Source organism: Rhea pennata, chromosome 4, assembly GCF_028389875.1.
Source record: "Rhea pennata isolate bPtePen1 chromosome 4, bPtePen1.pri, whole genome shotgun sequence".
Lineage (NCBI taxonomy): Eukaryota > Metazoa > Chordata > Aves > Rheiformes > Rheidae > Rhea > Rhea pennata.
In genome coordinates this window covers 51163427-51180378 of record NC_084666.1, presented here as the reverse complement: position 1 = coordinate 51180378, position 16952 = coordinate 51163427, and the positions used below count along the sequence as shown (strand labels likewise).

Here is a 16952-nt window from a genome sequence, read left to right as displayed (position 1 = left end):
TCAACTGTGGAGTGATCTGGCTGTGAGCTTTGGGAAGACTTCACCTTTCCTTTGCGTTAACTTCCTTATAAACCCATACTTCCTATTACTATGGATTATAATCCATGCACAGGGTATTAAGAATGCAAGTTCCCAAAACAATCTCCTGAGTTCACACCTCTGAGTGCTCCAGAGAACAGGACAGCAATACGACACTCCTGGCTCTTTTACTGCTTGCAGTTCCAGCCACCTAGAGACAGCACCACGGAAGTAGGAAATCGACAGTAAGCAAATAACCGTCCAGATGGGAACTCATTTCATCACCCCAGTGCCAAACAGCTGCTAGGACGTCTGCTGCAAGGAAACTCTGAGAAACTTGTTGTTACAGTACGATAATCCAGTGGAAGTCTTCCAGTAGCTGCTGTAACGATGAGGACATATTTAAGAAACCACTGTTAAAACTCTTTATGAATACACTGAGCTCTGCAGCTGTCAAAGGAGTTTTCAAAAACATCATACCAAGGTGATACCACAAGACAGAAAGGAACAAGGAAACACTGGAACAAGGAAGCAGAGCTGCAGACTGAAGGGAAAAAATAAAAATAAAAGCAGGAAACTTACAGATGAAAGAAATTCGGAACAAGGATGCTAGATAAGCTAGATGAGCAGAACAGGATGACTGTGTGAGCAGGGACTACTCCTGAAGAAGAAACCAAGTTGGAAGAAGCGAGCCTAAAATGAGAGCAAAAATAGACCCAAAACATTTCCTTATGATCTGTGTTGTCTGCATAAGTCAACTAGAGCTGCAGTCTGAGATTGCATCATCTTTCTCGTAAAGAAATGGCCGGGACTACAGGAAGGAAGGCACTAGTTCTCCCTGCCCATGTTACATTATTTTGAGAATAACACAGTTTTCAAGGCAGATAAATTCTCAAAGAGATTGAAACCACAATAATTTTAACCGAATACTGTATGCTATCACTTTCCTGCTTACTCTTTTCATTTCCCGCTTATTTCTTATCTGAATTTTATGCTTGGCAGTGCTGCTTTTCATGACAGCTTTAGCTGTACATGGTCAAAGCCAGGGTAATTCAGCTGTGGCTCATGAAGTTTTAACAGATAATAAATATTCATGCAGGACTTTTCCTAACCACTTTCTCAGAGAAATATTAATGGAAGTGAAATATAGTAGAAAGAAAGTTAGTATTACCCATTCTGGCAAGTAAAATGCATCTAATTTTGAATTGCAAGTAAGACTGAGTCTATTGTGGAAGCTTTGATTAACCAATCGTATAGAACTAGAGTACCATTTATGAAAAAAGCAATTAATGAAGTTTTCCAAAGATAATTAGAAGGATCTTAAAAATGAACATGAAACAGTATTTCAACCTAATCTGACTGGTAATGTGTTGGATTAGCCTAGTCATAGAAGGTGAAGTCCAGGAAAACTACTGTATGTAATCTATTTATGACAACAGTGATAGAAATATCTCATATAAAAGAGCTTTTTAGAAGCGCAAATAGTGCAAGTGCGTTCCTTTTCCTCTTTTAATTAATCAAGATGCAGTATTTAAATTCACTGTTGTACTAACAAATGATGCATCTTTTAAGATCCAGATTCAGATTGTGGTAATAAACGAGAAAGCAAATTCATTGGATAATTTGTTTGTTTTTACACTGAAAAACTGAATGACCATAGTATTCACCTGGTAATTAATTATCTTCCTTTTTTCGCTGTCTATATTGAATAACTAAAGCTTTCAAGAAGAGGTAAGGCATAGTTCAATTCCCCATGCTCTCCTTTGGGTCACAATATAGCAGCTCCACTATCTACTATCAAGTATGGATACTAAACGGGCTAGGTAACAGATCATTTACTCAATAACTCAGTTGGGGGGGGGGAGGTAAAAATCAGAGCAGAACAACTGGGCTTGAGTTTTTGATCAGACTTCCATGAAATCTGTTTTTCTTTTGGAGAAGCATATCGTACACGTGCTCAGACAAGTGGTAAGAACTTCCACCAGCAAAAAGATCTACGGGAATTAATCTTTTTTCTTTATCTCTGCAAAGCTAAAACCTATTCATCCTGGCCAAACATTTTCTTTTTCAATGAAAAAGGAACATTTTTCTCTCTAACAGGCTATAAATGTGTTTTTACAAGTTAGTAGTTAAAAATCTACCTTCAGGCTCCCAGTCTCCCTAATGTACGAATCCATATTATATTCTCTGCATAATCATCAAAGGAGAAGCAGGTGCATTTCAAGAACTCCCCCATCTAACTCTGCTGTCAAAATTTGAAGACAAAATGCACTGTTTATGGTACTACCTTCCTTCCATGGACTGACAGGAAATTTTAGTGCTTATTTTAGAAATACTATTTGACTACATGCTGAATGTTTAAGTGCTTCAGTGAGGTAGCCTACATCACATCTTTAGATATTCCTTGTAAAGAGGAGTAAAGGTTTTTATTGTTTTTCTTTGAACATTCGCTTTCCCCCCAGTGATTAACCCAAGAATATTACTATAGGTGGCAAGTGAAGGGCTAGACAATGCTTTCCATTACAATTCTACTTTTGATCACTTGTTCATTTTGAGACTTCGTAAAATCCAGGTGGTATGTGCTTTTAGGATTCAGTCTAGGCTAAACATCATCCAGGTCAAGGGGCCATACAAGACTTCTTGCTGTTGTTCTCTGTGGCAGATGATGACTGCTGAAAAGCCAAGCAGAGGAGATGAGGCAGGGTGACTCTCTGTTGTTCTCTCAGTGAGGTTACTGATGCCAGCATCCGGCTCAGAAGGAGGGAAGAAGGGCAAAGGCAGCCACACACACCACAGAGGAGCAAGGAGAAACCAGAGGGAAATAGTCAAGCAGTAGTCTGGTGAAAGTGAGTAAGCACTATGAGAAGGGACTGTGATGTGATGTTAATCAGAAAGAAGTCTGAAATTAGGACTGTGAAGAAGCTGAAGCAGCACGGTATGGGAGAAAATGAAACTTCTGTAACAGAGAACATTCTCCTGCATCTGACCCTGGTCTATGAAACACATGCAAAATGTGTGACACTATACTATAAAACAACCACCAGTTTCATTTACTTGATTTGCCCATGTAGAGGTTTGAACCTCACTGATGACTTGCCTGAATCTGTTCTGGTGCAAATGATTAGGTGTGTTTGGGGTTTTTTTCCTAAAGTCTTAATAAAAAAGAAAATTGCTTCAAAAACAGATTATAAAAATGAAACTTGTGAAATCAAGCACATATATTAGAAAACCCTAGAATTAGCAGAGCCTATATGAACTAACATTTTGTACACAATGGTTGTCTCAATTCTCCTCCTCCTTCCAGAAGGATGCTCAAAAATACATCTTTATTCTAAAAGTCATCCAACAAGGAGTCAATTGCACTGATTCTTATTACATTTCATTACCATCTCTCCCCTCATTTTCCTTTCTTTCTTCTGCCAGATGCAACGCATACTTGCTACTAAAAAAATAGTAATTTGGTTTTGGAAGACAAAAAATTGGTTTTCTGATTACACCAAATTGGACCTTGCTGTTACTTCCTTCCTATGAAGCCCTTAGCTAATGTAGATCTTTTTGCTGAAGTTTGTACCTCAAAAAATAAATGTTACACTTCTAAAGAAACACAGAATCAGAGAAAACTGTCCCTTTTATGTGGTGTTTACCCTGAGCTAAGGCCATTAGTGTAAAACAAAACAAAACAAAACAATGATGGAGGGAAGGTCAGGTTTGAGGAGTGTGTGTGTGTGTGTGTGTGTGGCTCCTGTGCGAGTTTCCATGCATGTTGCCTCTCATCACAAGCTCACAAGGGCAGGGTGAAACAACCTGGGAGGGACGGAAAGGGAAAAGAGAAAGATCTGCAAATGGAGTTTGTGCCTCTCCTCCTATCACTTTGTTCCTGCTTCCTAGTCCATGTAGCGATCACGACACTGGGTTGTTTGTTATAGGAAAATCCTTCCTGATCTTCATCAATCCTTTCAAGTCCAAGATGTCTCTAAGCCTTGATCTATGGATTCTGTCCAGATCTGGAAGGTCATGCTTAAAGAGAGCTTTTACAGCTGTCCTTCCTTCTAAACGCAAAGATTTTTGAACAAATTTATTATATTGGTGATCCTTAAGAATGATGCCCTCAAACAGCTCTTTATAAAGCAGCCATTTGCTTTATAATTGCGCCATCAAAAGCCTGCACCTTGTTGCCTACACTATTCATTCTTTGCACTTGCTTCAGTCTGCTTTTTGATAGGTAATTTATCTGAAATATTCTTGACTGGTATTTCAAGTGAAAACACTGTGTCCTGTGTTGAATCAAATTTTGTATTCACCGTCTGAAACGCTTTACTAGCATTGTGTCCTGCTAAGAATGATGATGGGGCTGAAAGCCTAGAGGCTTCACTACAGACAGAGGACTTGTTCCTTTCTTTACTTATTTTTACTTTTAAGGCTTTATTACAAACATGCTTGAAATACAGGTGATTCTCAGGTTACTCTATGAGGCCTCCAAAATGGGCCCTATCACTAAAACTTAGCCAATAAAAAATTAAAATTTAGAAGTTCAAATATGAAAATCAAAGGAATTTGACAGAATTTTCTTAGAGTGGCTTGCCTCCCACGGTCTAACTTTCCTTAAGCAGGGGCCAGTTCTAAGGAAGCTACGTAGAAACACGTAAGAGATGCAGTGAATCCGGATAAATCAGTGTTGTCTCTCTGCTGTCTCTTGGAATATAGTTGATACTGAATGATGCTGAATATTCACTCTTGGTGAACGAGGAAAATAAGAGATTGCACCATTTGAGCATGGCAGCAACATTAGAAATATGATTTTAGCATGATGTGAATTGCAACCACACAACACAGAAGGAACAATTCTCCTCATTCTGCACTATCCATGTCACTAAGATCAATAGAAGCCACAGATATATACTGCAATTTGTAGAATTATTTATGGAATGAACAATCCAGTTTGTACATACACCTTAGTTAAAACGACATAATGTCTAGAGTCATACCCAGGAGACGGAACTGTATTTACATATCTGTGAGCAATAAAGCATGAATTCCTATCATCATTTACCACATTTTTCATAAGCTAGAAAAACAACGGATGGAAGGACCTTTGCAGAGTGGATTTTCTGTTATTGTTTTCAGTGGGAAGGGTGGAGGCTTCTAAAGAAGGTGATAAACATCAGAGAGTGTAATCACTACAAGGGACAAATTCTGCTGGCAAACTAATCCGTTAAATAAAAGCTACTGGGAGTATTTCCCAGAACGACACTATGCAAAGTACACAAGAGCCAAACAAAAATTGAAACATGTGGAATGGCCTCTGGCATGCTCGAAATTCGAAGGCATGTGGGGCCATTAGCGAGGTCAGAAAGCAGTGGCACACAGAAGTCCAGCATCAACACCAAACCTCTCCTGGCAGCAAGAAAGCACAAACCCATTCATACATGTCTCCCTTTTACAACGGCTGCTGAGGTTGTGTCAGCAGTGGCAGGAAAAAAGAAGCTTTAGAGCTGCACAGGCACCCTTTAATTTTCACTTCTCAAAATCATGGCATTTCCAATAAAGGCTGCTTTTGAACCGCCATTTACTTTTACAACTCTGTTTCACAGCACTTTCTATCTCCTACTGCTAACTCTTGAAAGCAGCTTTCCAAGATCAATTCAGTCTGTTAGGATTCTGGATGTTAAAATGGAATTTTTCTTGCCTATTCTTTCTTTTGAAAGGCTTAGAAGTGATTTGTGGCAATCATCATAAAGGGATTTGACTGACAGAGTGATCTAGAGAAGGTTCATCAGGGGAAAATGCTCCAACTGTAAATTGAAAGGTGATCAAAGTTTTTCCTCTGTCTGCTCTTAAAACAAAGTTATTTTTTAGAAGCAAAAACCATCCTAAAAAGCTTCCAGAAGCAGTCAATGAAAAACAGAAAAGCACAGCCTAACATTTTAGATAATGCTCTGCAACAGTAATCAAACATGAAGAAAGGATAAATGGGCAAGCATCATGACCAGTAACAAACAACTCCATTGCCCTTATTCAGGCAAACCTCAAAAATACAGCAGCCAAACTTTCCTCAGATGAAAGAGATTTAGTTAAAAGGTCACTATATCCCTTCCTGTGAAAAATATGGCTTTTTTCTCCTCTATTTGCCTGGCTCTACTTTCCTTCCCAGTCTGCTCTTTCAAATTGCTTTTCCCTGCAATTCGCCTTCTTCTGCCCCCAAGAAGACACCCCGGTTGGAGGGTCTCTGCTGTGCCCATCAGTGGGGAGAGGGCAAACCAGAGAGGAAAGCTTGGGCTGCCTCACGGACTGCACCAGCATCACGTCCAGTAAAACATGCACAGGGGGAAGGAAGAAAACGGGCCCTGCTGTATGTCAGTAACACCGAAGATATAAAAATAAATATGAAAATAACGGTGACAGTAACGGGGACCAAGTCTGAAGACTCCTCTTAAAAATGTTCTTCTAGAAGTTCAGACAGATCAAACTGGCTGACCAACTCTCAGAATCAGTATTGCAGTTAAGCATTACGTATCCTCACTTGACATATGTACTCTATTCTTAAGTTTGGGGCTTTAATTCACCAGCTCATGGGAAGAAATACATTTGCTGCCCTCCTTTAAACCTCCAGTGGTGTGCGCAGTGCAACACAGAGAAGGACTAGCATAGGCAAAAGGTTTAATTTGTTATCCTGACTGCTCAGGTGAATTTTGTGTGTTACAGTCATTACTTGCAGTGTTCTTGCTTTAAATCCCAGACAATTTTAACACTCAAGTCAAAATAACTCACTTTCACTCAGCATAGCAGCTAGTTCAGTTGAAGACTATTTCAAAAATATTTACAGGATATTAACATGACAAAGGTTTTCTCTATTCACAACTACAGCAACGCCATAAAACTGACATTTTTGCAATGTTGCTTCAACTTTAGATATCTACGTGTTCATTTATTTTGTAATGTTCTCCAGATTTGCTGGGCTTTTCACTCTTCTTTTGTGACTCCAATTTAGTGTTACCTGCAAATATGACTAATGTACTAATCATCTCAGTCTTCAGATCACTTATGCGATAAAAAAGCACTCAAGTCTCTTACATTTTAGTCTGCAAAAATCTACTACACTTCTTGCCTAACAAGTCAATTTGTACAAACATCAGGGGTTTTTTTTCTTTTTTTTTTTTAAGTCAGGTTTATATCTGTGACACTTTTGCAGCTCAGCGTTATTCTACATAACAATGTATTTTATATAATTGATTTACTTGTAGCTGATAACTTTAAGTTGCAAACTTTCGTATTTATTGGAGACATAAAAGAAAAAAACATTTGAAATGCCAACACAAATGGGACTTAACACAGAAAACTCAGACATCTTTCATTAATGATAAAACATGTAGTTATGAGAGACTGCACACAAGAGTCATTCGCTCACTGAAATACTGCAGAGACTAAGGGATTTATGCAAACTAATGATATCCACAGAACAATACCACTTCAGTTTAATGCATCACACTATGTTATCAACATTCAAAGCAACTATGCTTCTAACCCACCACAGTCCTTTGCTCAATTATTCTTTGTAAAATTAACTTTTTTTTCTTTAGAATATTTATCTTTGTATAAAGAGAAATGGACTCTATATGTGTGCGATACCTACAGATTAATCGAGACATTAAACACCTAATCTGAGAATATTAAATGTTAAGATCGAGACAGATGTGATTAATTATTTCTTTAAGACTGACCAGAATTTTTTGTCAGTCTTGTGATGACTTCAGTTATGTTTTATTTAAATTATGCAGAAGCTTTTTTAAAAAAAATAAACAAACATACAATGCACTACTTATTAAAACCAATAATAAAAGATTTTATTTAGAGAAGATAGCACCTGGATTCATTTTACGATCAAAAATTGTTTGCTCAATTTTTTTCACCTCCCAAAGACTCAAATAATCAAAAACCTTTACACCTTTTAATTACACATTCCAGATTACTTCAGTCTCAATTTCTGCATAGTTGTAATTTAGAATGAAATGTAAATAATGTTTTTAAACTGAAGGTTTTATCAAATATTAGGACAACCAGCATTACTTTAAATCTGCTTGGTTATTTGTTTTACTTTTAACAAGATGAGCTAATGAGAATTGCCAGCTACAACAAATGTTTATTATACTTTTGCAATATTGGTTTAAATTTTATACAAATATTTTAATGAGCAGTTAAGCTGTTCAAAAATACTTTCACATTTTGTATTGTATTATATTTATGTATATATTTTTTTACATAGTCAAGGAATGTGGACTTAAATTAAAATTGCAAGCCTTATGAAAGCCTAGGAAACTGTTAAAGTATCCGCTATTTACCGTGATCAAATTCTACAGTTAATGGCATAGCTTTTTATGCGGTTTCCCATATAAATTTCAGAAGCTATTCATTAATGATGAAACAGGCACTATTTGCACCCAAAAGTGAATCACTAGCCGACACGCTGCAGTGGCCAGTTCTCTGCTAAGTCAAGCCTGGGGCCTGCTGCACATTTGCAACGGGCTGTAGGCACTTCTGTCCTGTAATCCCCACGCGCGCGCACCCCCGTACCTTCTCATGCAGTCCAGCGCCCGAATAAAGAAGTCCTTGTGCAGCTGGTGCTCGTCCCTCAAGATGGAGCACTGCTCGAGCGTCACTGACATGGATGTCCTGTCTTTGGCACTTTTACAGCAGGTGAAACGGATCCCGTTCAGCTTGCGGCAAATCTGTAACACAGGCACAAGTCAAAGGATTGCTCTTTTTACGCCTTGCCTTCTCTATACACCGGCAGACTGTGAAATCCCACTGTTTTACAGTCACAGAGGATGTCAACAGGGAATAACATTTCTCAAGAAAAAAATTGCTATTAAAACACACGAATTCAGATCAGAATCATTAAGCTCCCAACACGCGAGTCTCTGCAGCTAAAGCAGCTACGAGCGCTGCCATGCAGTTTTTGTACTTCAGGATTATGCCCATGCTGGCCTGACACAGTAGCACAAGACTAGAGTTACTGATCTAGAGCCCCTCTCATCCTAATTGCACATGTTAAAAGTAGATCTTAAGGGCTTTAATTAGCAAGACAAGCCCGATATGCACGTGTTTTATACTCGGACTTCTGAGGAACAGGTTCTGCAGGAGGTCAAGGGACCAGGCCATACGGGCAGGTTTGCAGATGACAGTGCTGTTCAGAGCACCACAGAAGGCATCGCTTTTTACTTTTTTTCTTTTTTTTCGCCCCCTCCAAGTAAAGCAAGAAACTGGCAATGGCTCAAAACAAAAAACATCTACTATTCTTAAGTCCTAAGAGTGGTAAGCAAGTCATTACAATATCTGCACTTACTACTGCTTACCAAACTACAGCATCCTATTTCCTAAATGTGAAAAAATATTTGTGCTAGCCTAGAATTTAAAATATCAAGTTCAATACTTTTTTCCTCACTTTGTAAGGAACATCTTTTTCAGTTAAAGCTTAACTGTGTGAACGCCTCATGAACATCAAAAAATGAAGAAAAACTTTGAAAAGCCTGTATTAACCCCACAGAGAATTCCTCATGAGCGTACGGGTTCAGCTAGATCTACTTATGCCTTGAATTTATGTGCATTCCTCATTTCCAGCAGCTAACCCATTCAGCGCATGAGCCAGAATAATTGATGCTCAGAACAAGGGGTGCCAGGGAATACTCACTTTCACAGAACATTTTGACAAAATTAAAAGGGAACCGTAATCATCTTGGATGGGTCACGGCCCCAGACAGGGCAGGGGGTGACTAAATCCCAAATCCTGGCTGGTCACGCACAAAGCAAGCGCTGGCTGCTGAGCATCAGTTGTGAATGGAGGAGCCCCCCGGGCACAACAAGCAAATGACCGCACCAGCAGGCTGGTGAGCCTGGTCTGCTTTTAAGTTAAGTACAAATGGCTCAATCATTTTTAAGTGGATTAAATGGAAAACAATCTGTCAAATTAAATAAACAAATTTAAAAATCCTTAGCTTCTGATTTAAGGGGAAATCTAGGTCAACCCGATAAGGCTGGCTCAGATAAATCCTCAGAATAGCTCCGTTTAATAAGCAGCAGCAGTTAAACACAGTAAATAATTAAAATGGGCAAACACAGTGATCAGGTGCTTAAGAAATCTCATAAGGGAAAATACCAAATCTATGATAATATCAGAATACACAGCTGACAATAATTCTCCAGTCTTAATTTTATCCTTGATTTGCTCACTTCATCCCCCAAATATATTGGGATATAGGGGAAAAGAGTTGGACAAAATATTTATTAGAAGCTTAGAAAGTTTCTCATATGAAGAGAGATTTAAATGATTAAGATTGTAGTTAAGTTTAAAGAGTGGGTGATAGATGCATATACAATAACAAAGAAAAAAACAGAGACAAATCAATACTCTGATCATTTCTCTTGATATGAGAAATTAGATCAAGGGACCAACTTAGGAAATAAAAATATAGTAGATTTCAAGCTTATGAAGTATTTTTTTTTTTACATACTACATAGTTAAAGGAATCCATAGACATCACATATGCAGCACCATCAGATAACATCAAATTCAGGATTTTAACAGGATTCTAAAAAGGATCAGATAGTTTCATTAATAATGAAGGGTATATGTAACCGTCTTAGACAACAAGCTAAAGCCCAGGCTCTCTTGGGCTTTACTCTCTATTATCTCTGTACCATTATATTTAGAAAAAGAAATATTTATGATATTATTTTGCAACAGGTGACTTTTTAAATACAGATGTATTCTCATAGTCTCATTATAACAGAGACTACACATTGGTGTGCACACATATGTATATATAAATATGTATATGTATACATGCACTGCAATAACAGTGATACCCTGGGAATCATGTCTTTCCAATATATAAAAATAACATAATATAGCAGTATGCATCTTTAGGGGCCAGAAATACCCACTTCAGAAGTTCAGGTTGAAGTAACGTAAGAGAAATTCAATACAGTGAAAGAAAAATTTGAAATGGCTGTATGTCAAAAGAATGATTTTTACCCAAGCATTATTTTCAGAAAAGCTGAATGGATGGTAGATGACAAATTACTGCATCCTAAGATTAAGTAAGTTCTGTCATACTCTTTGTAGCTTGTTTTATAATATCCTATATTGATTTATCTTTTACTTCTTGGAAAAGCAATGTTTCATAGTAATTGTAGAACTGGTACTGGTAGAAGAAAGCTTATATTTTTACTCACAACAGATTTATACTACAATAGCAAGTGATAATATTTATTAACTAAAGTGCAAACTGGTATTAATAATATATAACATATATAATAATTGTAAAAGTGCTATTAATACAAAGACTCTTCTCTATAATATAAAGAAGATAATATAAAATAATTAATATTTTCTTGTCCACAGTGTTAATGAAAAGCTATGCAAAATTTTATTAATACTTTGTGTCCAATATTTATTTGCCTGGAAGGGTATATGCATTTGAAATTTCCTATAATTAAAGGTCTTACATTTCAATTTCTGAAGACACCAAAGGCACAAATCTCTGCTTATATAAATGGACAAAATTCCACAGAGGCGGCAAAGGTAGTTTTCTAAAACCAAGGCAATTACTTGTTGAATTTCATACTCCTGAAAAGCTAGAGCGCTTTGAACATCCATATATTTTTATGTATATGTGCAATGACACAGAACTGGGAAATAAAAAGGAATAATGTGAACAGAGCAAAGTAAATGTTATGCATTAATAAACTCTTTCTATTTATGTCTTCTCTGTGTCTGGATTTTTGCCCATTGCATATCTAGCTGATTTTGTGTTGCAGTGACTGCCTTCAGAGTGGCTGTCATGGTTACATTGGTTAGAGAAAAGCATAAAGGGCAAATTACTAAAAGTTATTGTACTGATGATATTAGACACTTATTTACAAAAGGTAAGTACTTTAATTACAAAAAATCGTAAGAGTCAAATGAGTTAATATTAAACAAAAGCTAGAACAAGTGATAATTTTTTGCATCATACCCTGGGCTTTATAAACACTAAATAATACCAGGAAGTTGTTTTGAATAACTGACGTTTATATTGCCACAGAACGGATTTGAAGTCAGACAAAAAGTTAAATACTGTAAGTGAACACTGCATAGTGTCTCTCACTATCTTTATAGCTATGCACGATTGTCTAAGGGACCGATTCTGTCCCCCATGCACATGAACGGACTCCTGTAACTAAATGCAGAGCCAGCGAATTAAAACACGCACGCAACCGAGAGACCACCTCGTCCAAGCCTCACCGAGAGCAGTGCAAAGCCCCGCACCTGGGGCGGAATAAATCCCAGCGAGGGTGGCTATGCAGTGGAACAGGCTGCGCAGAGAAGTCATGCAACCTCCCCCCGTGGGGCTACTCAAAACTCAACTGGGCACGGCCCTGAGCAACACGATGCAATGTTGAAGCAGCCCTTGTTGGGTCCCGGGGTGGGACCAGACGACCACCAAGGGTCCCTTGCAACCTCAACCCTTCCATGGTAATCCTGCAAGACCCACAAACTCTTCCTTACAACGCTTTGCCTCAAATAATTTTTCCGTCCAGGTTCCCGAGGTGTTCTGCACTGCAGTCAAAACAAAGCAAGGGGAAACGATCTCTTTCCCTCCCTCTCCTTCTTCCTCTTCCTCTCTCTCCCTCTCCCTCCTCCCTTCACCCCACCCCCTTTTTTTTTATTTTGGTCAGTTCTTTCTAGTTATAAAAATGAGAAAAAGGCAGTATTTGTAATTTAAATGTGTGAAGAAGAGACACATTCGTGAGTGGGATAAATAGGCCAGCAGAATGGCAAGGTTAGTGAGCCATTTCAGAGTATTTATCTATCTTCAAACTTTCCAAATACATTCTTAAAAATTACTATGCTTCTAACGTTATAAAACATGTGAAAATTAATAGATCATGTGGAAGTATTTAAAATAAGGGAGCTTACCGTTGCAGCCAGCCACATGATTTCTACATTCTTTCTCTTTTTGGATTGGATATTTTGATGAAGGTTTTCTAGCAGTCCCTTTAAGTCATTTTGTTCTTGAAAATGTGGTAGGCCTGAAAAGAAGAAAACACTTGATGAGGAGGTTGTGCAGACTAAAGGATTTCCTTGTTAAAGGGCTGATTATCATTTAGAGCCTCAATTGGGAACACAGACTAGAAAGCACTGACTTATACAGGGATTAAACAAATTTTATGTCTTGAGTATAGGGCTTTTCTCCCTGAGAACTCCTCAAGGAAAATACTATTCGTATATCTTTTTAAATGCAGGGCAAAAATTCAAATCTTTCTTCCAGCTCTGTTCATCAACTATTATAGACATTTATTGGAAATGAGTAGATCACAGAGACATGGTGGGATAGCGCACATGACTGGAATGCTGCCATGGATGGACACGTGATTTTTAAGAGAGACAGGCCAGGAAGGCGAGGTGGTGGAGTTGCTCTTTATGTGAGAGAGCAACTGGAATGCATCGAGCTCTGCCTATGCGGGGAGGAGGAGGAGGCAGTTGAGAGCTTATGGGTAAAGATCAAAGGGCAGGCTAGCATGGGGGACACTGTTGTGGGTGTCTACTACAGGCCATCTGACCAGGAGGAGCAAGTTGATGAGGCCTTCTATAGACAGCTGGAGGTAGCCTCATGATCACAGGCCCTGGTTCTCCTGGGGGACTTCAACCACCCCAACATCTGCTGGAAGGACTATACAGCAAGGCACAAACAGTCCAGGAGGCTCCTGCAGTGCACTGATGATAACTTCTTGTCACAAATGGTGGAGGAGCCTACAAGCAAGGGTGTCCTGCTGGATCTTGTCCTTACCAACCGAGAGGGACTGGTTAGAGAAGTGAAGGTTGGGGGCAGCCTTGCCTGCAGTGACCCATGAGATGGTGGAGTTCAGGATCCTGATGGAAAGAACTAAGGCAACAAGCAGGATTGCAACCCTGGACTTCAGGAGAGCGGACTTTGGGCTCTTCAGAGACCTAATTGGTGGAGTCTCATGGGTTAAGGCCCTAGAGGGAAGGGGGTTCCAGGAGAGCTGGCTACTATTCAAACGTCACTTCCTCCAAGCTCAAGAGCAGTGCATCCCTATGAGTAAGAAGTGCAGAAAAAGGTGCAGGAGACCTGCATGGGTGAGGCAAGGAGCTCTTGGCCAAATTCAAACAGAAGAGGAAAATACACAGAATGTGGAAGAGGGGACAGGCTACTTGGGAGAATTATAGGAATGCAGCCAGAGCATGTAGAGATGCAGTGAGGAAGGCTAAGGCCCAGCTGGAATTGAGTCTGGCAAGGGATGTCAAGGACAACAGGAAGGGCTTCTTCAAATACGTCAGCAGCAAGAGGAGGACTAGGGAAAATGTGGGCCTGCTACTGAATGGGGCAGGGGCCCTGGTGACAACGGATACAGAGAAGGCAGAAGTACTGAATGCCTTCTTTGCATCAGTCTTCACTGCAGCCCCAGGAATCCCGGAACCTGGACTTGAGGGAGAAAGTCTGGAGAAGGGAAGACTTTCCTTTGGTTGAGGAAGAAAGGATTAGAAACATTCTGGGCAGGCTAGACACCCACAAAACCATGGGCCCTGATGGGATGCACCCACAGGTACCGAGGGAGTTCGTGGATGTTGTTGCCAGGCCGCTTTCTGTCATCTTTGAAAGGTCCTGGAGAACTGGAGAGGTGCCTGAAGACTGAAAGAAAGCCAATGTCACTCCAGTCTTCAAGGAGGAGAACCCAGGCAGCTATAGGCCAGTCAGCCTCACCTCTATCCCTGGAAAGGTGATGGAACAGCTCATCCTGGATGTCATTTCCAGACATATGGAGGAAAAGAAGGTGACTAGGAGTAGCCAGCATGGATTCACAAGGGGAAATCCTGCTTAATCGATCTGATAGACTTTATGATGGAATGACTGGCTGGGTAGATGAGAGGAGAGCAGTGGACATTGTGTACCTTGACTTCAGCAAGGCTTTAGACACTGTCTCCCGTAACATCCTCCTAGATAAGCTCAGGAAGTGTGGGTTAGATGAGTGGACAGTAAGGTAGATTGAGAACCAACTCTGAAAGGTAGAGCTCAGAGGGTCGTCATCAGTGGCGTGGAGTCTAGTTGGAGGCCTGCGGCTAGTGGCGTCCCCCAGGGCTCAGTACTGGGTCCCATCCTGTTCAACTTCTTCATCAACGACTTGGATGAGGGGACGGAGTGCCTCCTCAGCGAGTTTGCTGATGCTACCAAGCTGGGAGGAGTGGCTGAGACATCTGAGGGCTGTGCTGCCATTCAGGGAGACCTGGACAGGCTGGAGAGCTGAGTGGACAGGAACCTCAGGAGGTGCAACAAGGGCAAGTGCAGGGTCCTGCACCTAGGGAACAATAACCCTAGGCACCAGTACAGGCTGGGGGCTGACCTTCTGGAGAGCAGCTCTGCAGAGAAGGACCTGGGAGTGCTGGTGGGTGACAAGTTGACCATGAGCCAGCAATGTGCCCTTGTGGCCAGGAAGGCCAATGGTCTCCTGGGATGCATTAGGAAGACTGTTGCCTGCAGGTCGAGGGAGGTGATCCTGCCCCTCTCCTCAGCCCTGGGGAGGCCTCATCTCGAGTCCTGTGCCCAGTTCTGGGCTCCCCAGTACAAGAGAGACATGGAGCTACTGGAGAGAGTCCAGCGGAGGGCTACAAAGATGATCAGAGAGCTGGAGAATCTGCCCTAGGAGGAACGGCTGCGAGAGCTGGGCCTCTTCAGCCTGGGGAAGAGAAGACTGAGGGGGGATCTTATCAGTGCGTACAAGTACCTGAAGGGAGGGTGTCAAGGGGACGGGGACAAACTCTTTTCAGTTGTCCCATGGGACAGGACAAGAGGCAACAGGCAGAAGTTGAAGCACAGGAAGTTCCGTCTGAACGTGAGGGGGAATTTCTTCCCTGTGAGAAAGCACTGGCACAGGTTGCCCAGAGAGGTTGTGGAGTCTCCTTCTCTGGAGATCTTCGAGGCCCTCCTGGGTGCAACCCTGTCTAACATGCTCTAGGTGACCCTGCTGAGCAGGGAGGCTGGACTAGATGATCTCCAGAGGTCCCTTCCAACCTTACTGAGTCTATGATTCTATACTTGACCGCATAAAGAGCTGTTTTTGATGGGATGATTTTTTTTTTATTATTCTGCAGTCAAAATATTTTGCTTTGTTTTCAAAAGGGAAGATCTCACTCCTGCTTTTTAACAATGTTTTAGTTCACAAAATAACATAACTTTACGTAAGGGCTAAACAACACTAAACATTCCTAAAAAAATCTACAAAGGATATTGCTCATCTGAAATGAAATGGGGCTTTAATTTTGAATTACAAAATAATTTTAGGTTTACTCATAATCCAAAGTACCCCATCTGCCCTGGATTTGGCATGTAAGCTAATGTTTTATTGATCATATGCACACATGAGCAATTCAGGCAATTTAACCGGCTCTTCTGTTTTGTGTATACATAGGAGGGGTTTGCTTTTAGTATTATTTCTACTGCCATTAATACTGAAAATCAGTAGAAACAACCAAAATCAATCTTTCAGAGTGATTTATTCTTATGATAGTAAAAACAAGTTCATTAATGGTTATCATACACAGAGAAAAAAAAATCTTAGAACTGAAGCTAAATTAAACCAAATCTATTAAAGCATTCTTCTTCTACAAATTGGCTAATTGAGTTTTTTTCTACAGTAACAAAAAGTAGGATACTTCATCCAAAAAACCAAACAGTTTAAGAATTGTGTTCAGCCAGTCAAAACATTCTCTTAACCTGATTACAGTTAGAATGATATGTATAATTTTTTTTAACTTCTCATCTTTTATCTCTAATGAATTCTCTAACTTCCCCCAACCATGATTCATACTGAGAAGTAATTTTAAAATATACAAAAAGAACTACACTGAAAATATCTAAATTGCCTCACCCAAATGGTAT

At 40.0% G+C, this 16952-nt stretch overlaps 1 protein-coding gene across 10 annotated transcripts in view; it reads right to left on the bottom strand.

The window, feature by feature from the left end:
- INPP4B (inositol polyphosphate-4-phosphatase type II B) overlaps positions 1-16952 on the bottom strand; it is a 384670-nt gene that overhangs the window by 27617 nt on the left and 340101 nt on the right. For all 10 annotated transcript variants that reach the window (XM_062573936.1, XM_062573932.1, XM_062573929.1 and 7 more), the window contains 2 exons: positions 12974-13086; positions 8587-8741 (listed from right to left, as the gene is read on the bottom strand). In XM_062573936.1, coding sequence (XP_062429920.1) covers positions 8587-8741; positions 12974-13086 — 268 coding nt within the window. The remainder of the gene's footprint in view (positions 1-8586; positions 8742-12973; positions 13087-16952) is intronic.